Source organism: Enoplosus armatus, chromosome 19, assembly GCF_043641665.1.
Source record: "Enoplosus armatus isolate fEnoArm2 chromosome 19, fEnoArm2.hap1, whole genome shotgun sequence".
Taxonomy (NCBI): domain Eukaryota; kingdom Metazoa; phylum Chordata; class Actinopteri; order Centrarchiformes; family Enoplosidae; genus Enoplosus; species Enoplosus armatus.
In genome coordinates, this window is record NC_092198.1 from 11,359,182 (window position 1) to 11,376,411 (window position 17,230).

Sequence of the window (17,230 nt, forward strand, 5' to 3'; positions counted from 1 at the left end):
CTTTCAGCTACCTGGGCAGTTTATCTTTTGTTTTTTCTCTTCCACGTCTGACTAAATCCTCCATTTATCACAGGGAATGTTCTTTCACTCCAATAGTCCTGTTCACAGTCTGTGCAGACCATCTTTGCATTGTTATAGAACATCATCATCATCATCTTGAATCAGATCGTCCGTCCATCCAAAACTGCAGAAACGAAGCCCACTGATGTGCGCGCACACACACACGAACACACAGGCACAGGCACACACATTATTGTGCACATACACATTTGAATTATGTGGATACAGAGATGGAGACGGCAGAAGGAGCTTCTCTGTGACGAGATGCTGTTTGTCCTCTACAACAAGTGGCTATGACACAAACACAATAAATGTTACTGTCTAGGCTGACGTCAGTGAAAACTACTGAATACAGTCACAAGCAAAACTTGCAACAATAAAACAGGCACTCGTTGGACATCAAAGGCTGCAAAATCCTGTGGGAGTGTTCATTTTAATCTCTTTAACCTCAGTCATCACAAACACATACTGGGAAAATGTGTATAAAATGATACACTACAAGATATTAGGTATATTTCCATTGGAAGTCATGGTGGAGAAGCCATTTTTAATAATTGTACACAGATTTAGAATAATTTAGCTTTCCTTCAATTTAAAATGACAACCTGAGTTAACATGGGTTGAAAAGTCTAATGAATTCAGTATTTCAAAAAGGAATAAATAGATAAGAGAAAAGGGTCATTTAAAGGGTAACAAGTCCAAAAACACTGTGGTGTCAACCTCTGGTTACTGAGCTAATAATGAAACATACTTTTATATGTAATGCGTTTTTATGTGTCTTTGAAATATTATGTTAAACAAACTTTATGACCTCTCTTTAAATATATTCAATGACGAGACAGTGAAGAGGACGATGAAGGGGGAAAGAAGAGTCCTTCTCAGAAGTCTCAAGGGACAACATAGTTAACAAAACGAGGGATGGACACAGATGCTGCTCGGAAAGAGAGAGTACATCTTCAGCTTAATGGCTTTCTTTTCTCTCGAACGTGTGTGTGTGTGTGTGTGTGTGTGTGTGTGTACAGAATACCGTAAAATGCTCCTGAGGCCAAACACACACTTAAAGATTCGACCTCCCCTCTTTACACTATGGGACGCTGGCACCCCTTTGATGTTTCATACTTCACTCACTTTGTGGAGAACTCTTGGCCATGGAGAACGAACAATCCAGTAAACACAGCCTGTACAAGAATTCAAATTCTTAAAGCGTCTCGGGGGATTACAGAGAATTAAAGGACAAATACAAAATCTGTCCTAGAATTTTTTTTTTCTGTGCCAGACCACAAAGAGCTTAATCACTAATTCTGACTGTGGAAATTCTAACCTAAATATCAGATTTAATGACTTTGAATAACTGCGACGAAACATACCTGTGCATGGGTGAAACTGCAAAGTGAATCATAACCTGCTGCTGCATGTTTGGGAAACATGTAGTCTTTCTGAGAGTTAAGAAGAAAAATAACCCACTCTAGTCCTAAAAGAGAAATCCTCTGTAGAGTAACTCTGCAGTTTTCCAGTTAGATGGGTATAATTTATAACAAACCAATGTGTTATAAAACATACTTATCCAGCCCATTTCTTCTTAACTTGCCCACTGAATTTATAATGTGATGATAATTTATAGATAATGTTATGGACTAATTATCATTATCAAGTCTATCGTTCACAATGTTATAAGAAAAGGAACTATGAATCACGTGTGTCTCAACAGTACGAGGGCAGAGAGGAGAAGTGGGTCTGCAGGAGGTGGATGCTCACTCTCCAGCTCAAGAGTTTACTTTAACAAGATGGCTGTTTGACCTTGTGACCTGCTTGAGCACCTTACAACTGAATGACACCTATTCCATGTACCAGCACACAAAAGCAAAAGCTCCAGCCACATGTCTCAGTCTTAATTGACAGCAGCAAAACCTCATTTTTAATTTATTTCCAACAGGCAACAGATCCCTTGGCCAGCAGCATCACCGGACATCATTACATAATGTACAAAGGCTTTGGCTGGAGTCTTGTTTTCTTACCTACTGACATGATTCAGCAGGCTGATTCACACCGATTCCAATCTGACAACAAAAGCAGCACGCACTCGCACACATTTCTACAGAAAAATAAAAAGCAGGTAAAAAGTTTGAGCGTCAAAGTTTTAAAGGGGTATTCCCGCCAATTAACATATAAATAACAGTTTAACCCTGATGATGTCACTGGGGTTATCTCAGCTTTTAACAGAGTCTCAGAGTGGCTCGATTAGTCTCAGTGTTTTTTACAGACTGGACATATGGAGCTCAAAAGCCATGGGCATTTACCAGGCAGGATGAAATGAATGAAATTATGCTTTATGTTGCATTGTGGGAAGGGTCCGGTGTTTTTGCAGCTTGATCCACGCTACGGACAAAAACTCAGGATTTCTCGACTTCTGTTGCTCTAATTTTGACTATTTTATATCTCTTTTTTTATCTCTTGTGAGTCCCCCACCTTTAAGTGCCACTCTGAATCACTGGGTAGCCCTTTAGGATGCTGATTATGACTTTAATGTTCACAAATCAAGCCTGTACAGCATTCCTTAAATCTGGACAAAATGTACAGAAAGTAATCCTGTGCGCATGCAAGTTATTCTTGATTTAATGCAGCCTTCCTGATCTCACAAATCACTGCCTATAGGTCAGAGCCTATGGCAGATAAAAATGACAATGACAGATGGGTTTATTACACAACCAGCATCTGCCCCACAGCATCCCCCCTCCTCTGAAATGCCAAACAGGGAAGAAACGCGACTTTTGTCCTTTGAATGAATGTTATCTCCTCAGCTTTGCAGTGTTCTCGGGGACACTTGTTAACAAGCTGTTGCTATGCAATCACTTTACATATTTTACTGTTTTCATTCTGATGGTGAGTTCTGCCTTACCGGGGGAAACCTGATGATGCACCCTGTTAAATATCTCTTCACTGGACACAAGCCCACATCAGCAATGCGGGTTTCAGAGGCATGAGAGTGACCTCAGCCTGCCCACACACACACACACACACACACACACACACACACACACACTACTGCACTCCGCGGCATCCCTGATCACAATCTTCTGTTTCTGGACCATGTGGTTCTCAACACTGAGTCTCAGTGACCTCTAGCAGCCTGTCGTCTACTTTATGTTATTGAATAACCACAATATAAGGGATTAGGTTTCACATTATATCATATTAAAATAGCCTATGGTGAGTGAAATGTCATAACAGAGCTGGATGTCTTCTTAGTGTATTATAACTCACTGATCCACATGTTTTAACTCTACAGATCAAATAAGAGAAGTGTTATTCATCCAAATAAAGCATAATGGCAGGCCTGTAGGCGATATATTGGGGATGCACTTGTAAATGAAAGGTGTAATAAAAGCGTACTAATCAAAGGCGGCCTTGCATAGCCTCCACATTTATTCAAAAAAGAAATTTCATACTTCCATTTTTAATCATTTAAACAGAGGTCTGTCCAGGGCATCAGTATGCTATTGCAGGGAGTGGCATGTTTAATAGGCTACGTATTCGCATTTACCACCTTCACCTTCTAGATATCCCTCATAGACACGAGTAATAAAGAAAATAAAGCCGTCTGCGTTCGCGTTAGGAAGTCTGCAGATAAAACACACAATCATTTCTATTACGTAAACGCTATCTTACCTCTCTGTGCGGCGCCTTCTCTTTGCAGCGTAGATTCAACAACTGGCTCCTCCCCTTGAGGACCAAACAGTAGCACAGAAATCAGCCCCGTCTCCTCCTCCTTACTGCTGCACACAAAACATATCTGACCGGTGAGAGCTGCAGAGAGGGAGGGCGGGATGGCCGGGTCCGGCCCGGTGCAGGAGGGAGCCGAGGAGAGGAGACCCGCGGCGAGGAGATGGCTTCCCCCGCTGCAGCAGCAGACTGAAGGGCTCTGCTGCGCGGCGGCCTGAGGGGAGGCACACTGCAGTGACATGAACCAATGGGATGACGCAGAATCCCAGGATCTCCTATTCATAAATGCTCAATCCCATGACAAAACACAGCGGTTCTCACATGTATTCAGCGCCAAATGTACACACGCAGGCCACCTCTTTTCATATTTTTTCCCATGCAGTCAGCAGGATTTGTTGTTGATCATTTAATATTAAAAGGCACACCTGACCTGGCACGTCCAATGCTCACAAGAGTGAAAGAGGAGAGTGGTCCTTTCTATCTAAGGAGAAAAATTCTGGTAAAATAAAAGGCAACTATTATTTAGGGATCTCTTGAAGCACTTTCAGAAGCACTGGGGCTCCAGTTGTAAAAAAAAAAAACACTGCACTGTTTATGTTGATGGAAATAGCACACACTCATAGACACAAATTTAAGGCGTAATTTGAAGTCCCAGTTAGAGTTGGTCCTTATTACTGAACAGTAAGTGTAAAGGAAGCTTATAATACTTTACATTGTCCCTATAATTTAAATATAAATTTACAAGCAAAATATTGTATTTTGTGGGACTGCAGTACATTCATAAATTCTGTAGATTCACACTTAAGAGAATAGAGTTTATTTTAAGCAATTTTGGGACACACAAACAGTCCTCACAAACAAGTACCTCTCCCTTATAACTTTTTATTCTTTTGTAATGCAGATAATGACCTAAAATGTTACAAGACATAGCAAAATTACACAACATTTGCCCATATTTTTCAGGCAGACAGAGAGTTTAGGCTTCAAATGTCAGTGAAAGGATGATTAATGTATTTTGCCTTATAAAAACTGTGCTTATCTGGTGACAATCTCACAGTAGACTGCTACTGTCTATTGGTTTGAAGTGGGCCTGTTGGGGTAGCCAGTTTCTGCTCCATTAGATGAGTGCATTGTATTTGTGTGGGACTTACAAATTCTCTGTTAGACAGACTCAGACGCTCAGGACTGTGAAATAATTCAGGTAAGATTGTCATTATATAGATATTTCAGCTCCTGTATACATAAGAACTACAACTACAATGATTCAGTGAGGTAAAGCAACCGGAAGTTATTTTCGGAAACGGAAACACCTCACTGAGCAGAAGAGAAATGTATACAATGGAATCAAGATACATCACGCCGGCAACAATGACACATCCGGTATGCACCTCAGGCCTTCAGAATAAAAGCCAAGAATTAAAACTATTAAAGAAAAACTCAAACTACTGTAATTTTGGAATCAATAGTCAATGAAGCCAATTAAATAACAGCTCAGGTTACGGAGATCTGTCAAAAATGACAACTTTACGAGTAAGGATATTTTTGATTCTAACTAGAACTGGGAATTAAATACGATAGATACATCTACAGTAGATCACTGAAACACTGAAATACTCATTAATGGCACTAAAAATATGCAAGGAGAGTCCAATTATCTTCAGAAAATGATCTTCAAATCATAAAATCACGTAATTATACAGTGTAAAGCTGAATTCCTATGTTTTGCTTCTTTAATATTTACAGATTAAATGACGCTGGAAGAATAAATTAACATTCAATGAGTATGACCTGTATAATGTGTGCTGTTTTGTGCTAAATTTAACTTTCAGGTAGCCATTATTTCAGACGTCGCTTTTATTCTGAAGGATTTGCGCCGGAAGTCTTATTGTTTTTGCTGCGGCTGGATATCAGACGAATCAGAAAATCAATTAAGTTATGAAAAATACCATTAATTGCCTTTCTTTGTCACCGCAGCTCATGAAGAAATGGCGGATCTCCAGGCGTTGTGCATTGAGGAAAAACACTTCTAATGTCATCTAATGGCGTGTATACCGACGATAAAAACCACCTCAATCGACAGGAATATTTACGTTTTCTAGGTAAGTTAGCTTGATAGCTACTCGGCTAATTTAGCTGTAGGTTAACATGTTTAACCACGGCTAATACTCACTGAAGATGGCACTTGTCAGTCATTACTACGTGCCGAGGACGCATTTGGTTTAGCCACTCAATAGGTTGCGTACCGTCAGTTTTCCGAAATATTGCTGACATTTCTTGTTGTAGAGTGACAACATTAGCTAGCTGTATGCTATGTGGGGACATGTTTCTGTTTAAATTGCTAACCGACACGCTTGATTGCTCTCTGTCGGTGTGCAGTACCAGAGCTAAAGTGTTAGCCATTTTGCTAAAGTAGCTTAATGGCTAGCTACTTAATAGTGGATTGTGTGTTTGTTTACAGTGGTATTACACCAGCTCACGTCCAGATAATACCCTGAAATGGCATCTGTGTCCTGTAATGTTAGCGACCTTTAAAAGAGAGAGTTTATTATCTACACAGTTCAATATCCTCCAACTGGCTTCATTAGGATTTGCTGAAATTATAGATACACTGCAATAAGACTCTTGACCCCAAATTAGACTGGATTCATGGGTTCATAGCATTCATAGTTTGCAGTTTTATGTAAATACAGGGCTCATCAGACGTGAAGCAGCTAGAAAACCTACCTATGTTACAGTAAAATGACTAAGGTAGTTGTTATGTACTGTGTATGAGCAGCTTTGATGACACCATCACTGGTCACTACAGATTCAGCTCAAGGAGTGATTATACAGTTTTACTCTGTATAATCACCATTGTGTAATGTTTAAGCTAAAATGCCACAAATTACACTGGTCCAAGCATCTCAATTGTGAATATTTGCTGGTTTTCGTTCTCTTCTATGATAATAAAATGTGTCTATATGGGTTTTGGCCTTTTTGGAGACTGTTTGTTTGAAGATGTCACCTTGGGCTTCAAGAAATTGTAATGGGCATTTCTTTCTTTTTTTACATTAAATAGACCAAATTTAATCTATTAATTGCATACCAATTGATTTTTTCTGTCTTGCATCTATAGAAATACTGAAAGATATCTTCCAAACGAATGAGAATGAGCTGATGCTTGTGGAAGTCTGCAAGAAGACGCTGCAAAAAAGAGAGAGGCTGACTGGAAGATGCCAAGAAAAAAACAACAGAATCCACAGCCAGTCAAGTGTAGGTATTCACGTTGAAAAGTTGAGGCACAGCTGAGCTAAAATGCTGGAAATAATCTCTCACATTTCTATTTTAACAACGGTTAGGTTTCAAATGGAATCCCTGTGAATGTTGGCCTGGTCGTTTACAACGTGTGTCCTCTTTCTCTGCTCACATCTGGACACCAGGCGTTGCTGTTTGAATACTTGAAATGTCTCACATTAATCATACTGACCCTCGTTACTGTAACTAGTAATGCAGTTAAGGTGTGACATGTGATGTGCACCAGCAAATTCTACTTTTCTTCAACTGATCTCATGTTAGTAATTAGCTGCTTCATACAGAGTTTAAGCTGTTACATGCACAGTACATAATGCTGCTGGTACCATGTATGCTACCAAAATGTAGCCGTAGCTAATTTCTCAGACCATGCACCCCTCAGAACAGTATGGCTAGATTTTAATGTTGCTTATTAGCAACCAACTTCTTCATAATCGTTACAACAACATACATAGCTAAAGAGAGACTGTCACAACTTCTTAAAGTAGTTACTCTGATTGATGTTACCACCTCTGTTATATATAGAAAAGGACAGGAATTTGTGATGTTGTAGTGTGAAGTATTTCAGTGGCGGTCAATAGATAATGTCAACACCAGAAACTGGAAAATGCTCAGTTACTCATTACCTGGTATTGATTATTGTCATGCAGTAATAATACATCCAAGGGTTTGCTTTACTGTGCCTTTTTCAGTCCAATATCCATTCCAACCAGTCCATTCACTTGACCAGCATATCCTACCAGGATTGTTTTTGTTTGCACCCATTTATTAGCCATCTATTAATCTAATTTGAGATGCGGCTCTGTGACAGTCTTGATAGATTATTGTCATGATGTCAAACACTAAAACGACCAGTAGATGGTAGCATGATGCTGTTTCTTAAGGATTTGCCAAAAAGAGGCTGATGAGCGTGATGCCCTTGAATTGGCCTGCTGGTAGTTTTCTGAATAGTGACAGCTGTGTGATAGTTGTTTGGATGCCATCAAGCTTGAGAGACCAAGTTAGAATTTCAGGCATCATTAGCTGTAACTGCAGTAAAAGAGCTCCATCTGTCAACTGTTAGCAGTTCATTTTTTTGGACATGAAACGCTGTTTGTACACTGTAGGGTAGCAAATTACATTTTCTTCTAGATTATGTCACCCTTTTTACTTTTATAGCCACAGTAAAACAAATAACATTAAAGTGGAACTGAAAGGATTTTCACCAACAGAAATACAGACTTATTACTGATGACCTGGCTAATTGCATTTCCATACACACCATATTTGTATTATGGGGTGGACCCAACAATTGTGCACAATAGATGATATCTTACTAAGGGATGTCAAAAGCTTTTGTTGCAAAATGAGAAATCCTCAAAACCAACATGTATACTGAAGTAACATTCACTTAAAGGTTGAAGGTAAAGCAGCATTCTCAACGTCATCAGCCTCATGCAGCCAAGCATAGTGTTCATAATCCTTCATAGTCCATCTGTAATAATTTGTCATCATCAAGATGGTGATTTGTATTTATAAGTAGTAGTAGTATACGTCAATACTGACTATGATTGCAACTGTAAATTTTTTCCTTATAGGCAATAAAACGGCTATTTGCCTATAGGATTTCTCCAACGATTCTAGTTACACTGTGAAACTCAAGCAGCTTCGGGGGTGTGGAGTTTCTCTGAAATGCTACTTTCTGCTTTATGTGTCAGTGCCTTGAGGGTTTGCCAATAACAGTGAAATATTTATGCAAATTGATTAAAACCAAATCCTTCAGTGAAGTGATAGTACTCATCAAATTATTTGCTCCTTGCTATAATTCCAGTGGATTCTGAAGATGGTGTAGCCATTGAAGCTCCAGGAAACCTCACCTTAGACACAGACTTCCTTCTAGGACAAGACCTTGAGTTTGGTGATCCTGATCATGACAACAAGATTCTAGGCCTGGAAAAGTTCTCAGGTTTGTAATCCATTTTTTTTTTTTACCCTTGTTTTGTATGTGCATTTTCACCCTTTAATACAGCTGTGATACAGTGTTAGGAGAGTGAGCAGTAAACAGTGAGGCCGATAATCAGTTAGATGAAATAAAAAACAGTAACTCTGGATTACATGCTGCATTGTTTCCTGTGAATCCCTTGTGTGTCTGTTAGCAATTTGAATCCAGCACGGGAATGGCGGACCCTGCCACTAACAATGAAGACTACTATAGAGAGGGATAATTACAGAACATAAATACAATGAATGGCTATTGCAGAAAACATGCGGACCATAAATAGTGTCAAAAATGGTGTTTGATTTCATTCAAATCTTAAGAATTCTAGCTTAAAAAGGCGATGCCTATGGTTGATGTCTGCCAGGGCAAGTTTTCCCTTTTAATGTCTCCCTTTTTTCAAATGTTGCATGTTCACCTTCCTGCTTGTGTTTGTGTTCTGTATGAATCTATTTTTTAGACATCTTATCCCGCACGCGGCAAGTGTGTCTATTAATTATACAATAAAGGGAATGGGAGGATCACACAGCGTGGTCATTATAGTGCATTTCAGTTTACTCCACAGTTTGAACTACATTTGCTTCGTGAAAGGACGATAGTATCATAATGTTTTGTATAAGCTGTCATTTCCACTTCCTGTCATTACCATCCGTACCAATCCGTCATGTAAATTATTTGAATGGTTTTACCACTAAAGGAAATGTAGCGGTGGATTCTTTTGTAAAGTGGCCGCACTATAAAGAGGACTCAGGTTTTTACAGTATGTTTCTGGGTGATGAAGTGTTGCCCCTCTGTGCGACAGTAGGGGAAATGCAACTACCAGCTCATATTTCCCAGCATGGCTCTTTGTCAGAGAGAGTGATCTGAAAAATGGAAGAGTCGAGAAAGGAGCTGCAACACCATTATTATATAATGGTCATAAAAATAGGACCATTACCATCAAGGACACCATTATAAGAGGGCATTTATTCATCATCAACATCATCATCATCATCATCATCATCATCATCATCATCATCATCATGCTGCCTCTGCTCCCCTACCCCACTGCCATTATTGTTTCCCCCTCATCATCATCATCATCATCATCATCATCATCATCATCATCTACCATCATTATCATCATCATCAGCAGCAGCAGCAGCCTCACCATTATAGTCATCATCATTATCATTAGGCTTGGTAATCATCCACGAGGGGGTTCCATGGGGCAGGATAAAAGGGCAGTCTCGACTCTCGCCTTCCTCACATCCTGCCTCGGCATCCGTGGAGGAAGGTGGTTTCCTTCTGGCTCGTTTGCTTTCAGAAACGCAGACTGAAGCTGAATGTGTCTTGAAGTCTTGAAGCTTTTCTTCCAACCTTCTGGGAAAAGCGCCTTTTTATTTTTTCTTGTCTGAAAATCTCAGATGGCACAACAGCAGCTAAAATGCAGTTGACCTTGCAGGTAGCACTGTGAGTATCAAATGTTTCTCTGAAATCAACTTTTTTTTTTTTTTTTTTTTAACAGAGATTCTCTGTACTGAAGTGATCTGACTCAGTGTGATGGAAATGGAGGGGCATTATCTGTAACAGCTTGGTATCGCTGGTTGTTTCCTTTGTATGTCCGACAGTTTTGAGTCACTCAGTGAGATTTGTTAGAAGATACTGTTTGAATTGAATGTAGGCCTTCAGGTGTCTCACTTTTAAACCATATTCATTATTACACAGTCTGACTTATGCTCATTTGTATGGTGTCATCCTTCTTATTTGTATACTAACATTGTAAACTGTATTGGAGTTTGTTTGTATATCATTATAGCTATTATTTCAGGGATTGTTCCTTTATTTCATGTCACTTTTCAGTGGGGTTTGTCATGGTCTGTATTGACATTTAGTGGATTATGAAGGTGCTGAAAATGTGCAGTGTTTTAGAAACTTTTTTTTTCTGTTTCCCTGTTCAGAAGTAGCTGCTGAGATCGGTTTCTCTGTGTATCCTCTGGGTGATGAGGAGAGCCCTGCCTACAGCCAGCTCAGCATGGAAAGTGAAACAGACAACTCGCACAGCACAACTGACAATGGTAGGGAAGACGAGGGCAGAGCAGCCCAGTCTGAGCCCAGTTTCCCTCCCTACCTGTCCTGCAGGGGCTGCGGACAGCTCCGTGATGAGCCTCTGGGACCTGGCATAGACCTAGTTGGTCCATACTGCCTTCGATGCTGCAAAGCCTCCAGGGAAGCCAAAAGTACGGACTTCTGTTCACCTTTTGGAAGCATCAGCGGGATTCGCTCCGGCTCACATTTGCAGCTTGATGGTGACGGGGTGGGAAATGGGATGGGTGACAAAGCATTGACAGCTGAGGACAAATTGCCCAAACTGCACTCGTGTCACCTCTGCGGCTTCTCCTCGCGTTACGCCAACCATGTGAAGCGTCACATGAAGACGCACAACGGGGAGAAGCCTTTTAACTGCCCCTTGTGCACGTACGCCTCAGCCCAGCTGGTGAACCTGCAGAGGCACCTGCGCATTCACACTGGGGAAAAACCTTACAAATGTGACCGCTGCAATTTTGCCTGTAGTTCCCTTGGCAACCTCAAGAGGCACCAGCGCATGCATGTGCCCTCTGCAGGGGCGGGACCGGACACCCCGCCACGGCCTGCCAGTGGCCAAAACAGCCTGAAGAGGCATATGACTGGGCAAAGACCCAATGAGGACGTGTCTGGTGCTTCAGCCAAGGGTATGTATCATTTCCTTTAGTAATAACTACTTTTTTAATATTGTTCCTCATGATACAAACTCTTGAAACCTGATACTCCATTTTAATAGCTTTCATCGGTCATTAAGTATTATTATTATTATTATTATTATTATTAAGTATAATAACTCACTCTGTCATCTTTTTGTTAAGTTTCAGAAGTTGCCAGGCCAACTTCAAACCTGAGTTTGGGAGCCCAGAACAATGACTACCTATCAGCCTTTGATGGCTTAAAGGGGGCGTCACCGCCACCCATACCAGCCTCTAACCCAGCTCCTGGCCACCAGCCTCCACCCCTGCTGGAGAGCACAGGCAGCGGTGGCAGCCGGGCAACCAGGGGGGGCATAGCAGACAGCGCCGCCCTCCCCCCTTCACTTTTCCCTTTCACCTGCCGCTTGTGTGGCATTGTCCTGGAGGACGAGGATGGCTCCTCGGCCCAGATATGTGCCAAGTGTACCCTTGAAATGCTGACTAAAGACTCATCCTCTCCCAACAGCCCCGGCGAGCGCAGTGACAAGGTGTATACCTGCGCCGCCTGCCCTTTCCTTACACACTACCCAAACCACTTGGCACGCCACATGAAAACTCACAGCGGCGAGAAACCATACAAGTGCCCACAGTGCGACTATGCCTCAGCGCACTTCGACAACCTCAAGCGCCACCACAGAGTGCACACAGGCGAGAAACCTTACAAGTGCCATTTGTGCGATTACGCCTGCGGGAACCTGGCCAACCTGAAGCGCCACCAGCGAGTGCATTCTGGCGCGAAGCCCTTCCAGTGTGCCGTGTGCAGTTACAGCTGCAACCAGAGCATGAACCTGAAGCGGCACATGCTTCGGCACACAGGAGAGAAGCCGTACAAGTGTCAGGAGTGCGGCTACACCACCGGCCACTGGGACAATTACAAGAGACATCAGAAGAAACACGGCCTGGCCACGGACGGCTGGGTCAAAGTTCCCATGACTGGCAACGATGAAGAGGAGGAAGTAAGGAAAGGGATGGGAGTTGGCGGTCAAACTCACAGAAAAGAAACCGGGGTGGATATGCAGTATATGTCTCGGGAGGGAGGTCAGACAATACACTCGTGCTACAAACTTGAGATTGTATAAAATATAACTCAGCAAAACTAAGCTACCAGCAACTTGTTTGTTTTTTGTTTTTCACAGAGCCTTTATATTGTTTTAGTGTGTATCAGTCTTTTAGTGTTTTGTCAGATGTCTTCAGAGGCTGCTAATTGTTTATTTGTAGAATCTCGCACAAGTATGAAAAACAATTGTTCCGAATATTTTCATCCCTTTTTGGATTCAGTAACGTGGTTGAGTCCATTCAGAGTTTATCTTCTACTCTGTGTTTGTGTCAAAACTAATGGACTTTCTCTACTGTGTCTACTGAAGTCCTGTGTCCTGTCTCATTCTGTATGTTACAGCGCACAAGGCTAATTCTAACATTATCCCTCTCATCCCTCTTACAACAACACATATCTGGTTCTTCATTCTAACAGATAACACTACCAAATACTCCTTAATACATGGAACTATTGAGCTGCACTGTGTAGTTTATGTCAAGTGCTGTAAATAAGGGGCAGTTATATTTTATCAAAGTTCGTATCACAAGTTTAGGTCAAATCTTTTCATTTTGTACCAAAAATCTCATTATTCAACTTGGATGTTAGATTTTCTTCCTATCCTCCTATCACATTTATCTAACTTGCCTTCATGAGGTTATTTTAACAATGAATTATATTGGAAATATGTGCCAAGTTTAAACTACACAGTGCAGCTTTAAGTAAAGATGGGTCCTTTTAAGGGCCAATATTGTGCTTTGTTTGCATTGGGGCACGAGCTCTGGTAACGGCATGCCTTCAGATTAATTTACTAATGTATGTACTACTAGCAAAGTGCTATTTAATAGTACTGGAATTGTTTTACCCTCGATAAACATTGATATAGACATAGACATTGATTAATTAGGTTGTGTTAACCTGACTAAGTAATCTCCAGTGTCTTGAACTCTGTATTGTCATGCCCCTCAGGATTATGAAAAGGGATGTGGAAGACAAAAATGTTGGCAACAAATTTATTTCTAGTTATTTTAACACTAAAACTGCATGCACAAGCATTTTGAAAGGCCCTCTTCGGCCTTGACGTGTTTGTATGGTTAAAGGAAAAGCACAATTATACACACACACGCACAGTTGCATTTGGAAGGTTTTAAGTTGTGGAGGGAAAAAAGGCATTGGTTGACGTCTCTTATGTGATTCAGGAGTAACAAATTGTAAACGAGCATGTTGTTCAAAGGTTTTTTCCCCACAAACTTGTACTTGCTACATATCACCAATCTTTAAATTTAAAGAACTTAAATTTGTTTATTCTGAGTCTTTTTGATGGAGACTGTTTAATCGCCTTCCATTTGATTACTGTTTACTATTGACTGTGAAATTAGCCCATTCTCGTGTTTTTTACTTGAAAAAAAAAAAGACACTATTAGTAAGCATGCAAGTGTGCAACAGTTGTTTTATTTTTCTAATGTGGCTGTAACACACTGCTAGAAATGCATACTTTAATATATAGAATTGTTTATTTTAATTTTGAATGTGTGATGTGTCTTTTAGTTACCATGGGAAACATAATAGGGACTGAATTAAGTTTACTCTCTTTTTGAATTACTATTATATGCAAGTGAGAGATTTTTCAGGTTGCTAACTTGCCATGACACAATGGAGCGTTGAACCCGTTGATTAGTACCAACATCCCCCAAGTGTCCATTTTTGTCTTTATGCAGTGTCTCATAAATGCCTTAAGTGAGGATTTTGAAATAAACACATGGAATTCATTTCATTGAATGTCAGACAACAGACTGGATCTATTTTTTTCCACATACATCTCATTTTTAGACATACACTCTATAGGTGGCAGTATCGACCTGTTGATTGGTCTGTCAGTCCACCACTGTGGTCCTGACGGAAATATTTGAATAACTACTGGATGGAAATGTAGTACAGACGTTCACGTCCCCCTCGGGGTGAATTGTAATCATGTGGGTGGTTCCTTGACTTTTCCTCTTGTGCTCGTCATGAGGTCAACATTTTAATTGAAAACACTTGAAGCATTTCCATCAGCCTCAGCTGTACTTGGCATGCTAACACGCTACACTAAGATGGTGAACACGGTAAACATTACATCTGCAAAACATCAGCGTGTGAGCATATTAGCATGCTGATGTTAGCATTTTGCTCAAGGCACCACAGTACCCAAGTACATCTCCACACAGTCACTTAGCATTGCTGTGGACTCAGAGTAATAACACTGAATGTGATAATGCAGAACAAATGAAGGTATGTAGCGCCGGGCTGATATCTGCTTGGCACCAATATATCAATATTGGCATATATGTCGGTCAATAGGAAACAAGAAATTGCAGAGAAGAAATGCCAACATCATATTTGAGGTAATTTAGAAACGTCATTCCATTGTTTGTCCACCAGAGAGCATTGACAAGTGTAAAATGTCTGGAACAGTACATTTCTTTTGTTTGTGTGTGTTAATGGTTTGTGTAAAAACTGAATATTAGCTGATATATTGTAATCAGACACATATTGGTTGGGCTATAAATAGATAAATAATCAAAACACTTTAATCTCAGTTCCAAATACCTTAATAAGGTCAGTTATCTTCCTCTACAGAAACTTAAAAGTACTTATAAAATGGTTGTGATGTCCTGATTCATGTGACTTGGTTCTTGGTGTAGTACAGCGAACCAACACTGCTGCTGATCAAGAATGCTGAGTAATGATGAAACACGACGTAAGTGGACCATTAACTGACAGCCGAGAAACACAGGATCACCTAATTTCAGAGTTTATTTTAGCATCATGACAGTTGTCGCTGAACTTGCCACTAAAATCTAGATGAAAAGTCGTGGAATGAATCAAGTCAATACATTCTTCATGAAATCTGACATTTTCTGTAAAAGTGATGCTGATGATAAATAATAATTTGGCACCTACACATTTATGAACATCCAGGACCTTGCAGCTTCCACAGACTTTGTATTGACAGGAACAGAGAAAATAAAAATGAACGGTGGCATCCACCTCGTCCTTACTGTAAATGCAACTGAAGACAGAAGAAGCAGTGAAAGAACAAGACATTTATATTGAGAACATTTTGTGTACAGTTCTGGCTACCAGTGAGAGTAAAGCTGTTGATAGGTTTGCATCGATTTACATTTAGAGGCTTCGAAACACACTGACAGACGCGCTAACAGCTATAAAAATGGAATGACGTGTCTTATAAAACAGTGGGATATGTTCATTTTGTTCACTCCAGCAATTGTGATCACTGTAGCCACTTCACCAAAGCACCTAAATCCTCTGAGATGATTGGCACAATGTACGTACAAATTAAAATGAACTGAAGCCCCGAAGAATGCTCCCCACAACATCATCACTCGCCCAAAAAGGAACAAGACGAAGAAAATCAGATGCAAAATTTGTAAACACTTTCCATTTTAACTAAAAAAGTCCCCTAAACATTATGTAAACAATGATAAATGTTAGTCCATTTAAACTTTGTTCTATACAGCTTAGATTACATTTGATCTATTTGATTACAATAAGCTATTGATGATAAAGATATTAGTAAATGTTCAGAATACTTAATTGCATGTACATAATATAAAAAGTGACATTGTCATAATTTTTATGTTTATTTTGTGCAAAATGCTTTAGTAAACTATAATTTGGCATTTATGAGAAACCTTTAAAAAATTGGTTTAAAACAAAAAATCTGGTGGATTTACACTGCCCCTTGGGGAAAAGAAAAATGTCCACACAATGTTTAAAGTCATGCTCAAGTAATACTGTGCAAAATGATGGGTTCAGCAAGTGCGAGCAGCTCGGCCAAATCAACCATCTATCAAGTTCTGCAAGATTCTAGGTGACACCGGCTGACGCTAACGCTTATTTGAAGATTCAACCAATGTCTTGTTGAATGGCAAAGGAACCCACGAGGCAAAAACAAAAAAAAGTAAAAGTTAAGGCATCAGACTATTTCTGAAGGCAGTATGAGTGACTGTGCCTCAAACATAAGCTGAAAACACCGCTGGCGTCCTGCTAAGATATTTACTGACTTGGCACGAGTAGCATGACACACAGAGGATCACTAACAGTATAAAAACATGACATTTTGGTATATAGCCAAGCCAAACATTGATCATCCACATGAAAGCAGGTGCTCTGAATAGTCTACAGTTTTGAGATCAGTTTCAACACATTCACTGGACATTTTGAGAACTATCCAAGTCCAGTTCTGCTGTATTATCACTAGTGCCAGGTCTAACTGAACATTTGGCTCTCTGGTCGGGGAGGAGCATGCAGCCACCGAGAGAAGAATCCAGGATCTAGCAGGTTTTCTTCATGTACTTTATAATATATTAATTTACTTTGTACCTCGTG

At 40.3% G+C, this 17,230-nt stretch overlaps 1 protein-coding gene across 1 annotated transcript; it reads left to right on the plus strand.

Annotated features, from left to right (window-relative positions):
- Positions 1–6,911: 6,911 nt before the first annotated feature.
- On the plus strand, positions 6,912–12,969 carry znf513a (zinc finger protein 513a). Its single transcript, XM_070926242.1, has 4 exons — positions 6,912–7,032; positions 8,882–9,016; positions 10,987–11,757; positions 11,935–12,969. The coding sequence occupies exons 1-4, from the start codon at positions 6,993–6,995 to the stop codon at positions 12,882–12,884; spliced, it is 1,896 nt and encodes a 631-aa protein (XP_070782343.1). The 5' UTR covers positions 6,912–6,992; the 3' UTR covers positions 12,885–12,969.
- The last annotated feature ends 4,261 nt before the right edge of the window (positions 12,970–17,230 follow it).

Bases quoted from the DNA above. Each gene is read 5' to 3' on its own strand.
- znf513a (XM_070926242.1), top strand. From the start codon at position 6,993: ATGCCAAGAAAAAAACAACAGAATCCACAGCCAGTCAAGT. The intron at 7,033-8,881 runs GTAGGTATTCAC...CTATAATTCCAG, and splicing joins GAATCCACAGCCAGTCAAGT to TGGATTCTGAAGATGGTGTA. The intron at 9,017-10,986 runs GTTTGTAATCCA...TTCCCTGTTCAG, and splicing joins AGGCCTGGAAAAGTTCTCAG to AAGTAGCTGCTGAGATCGGT.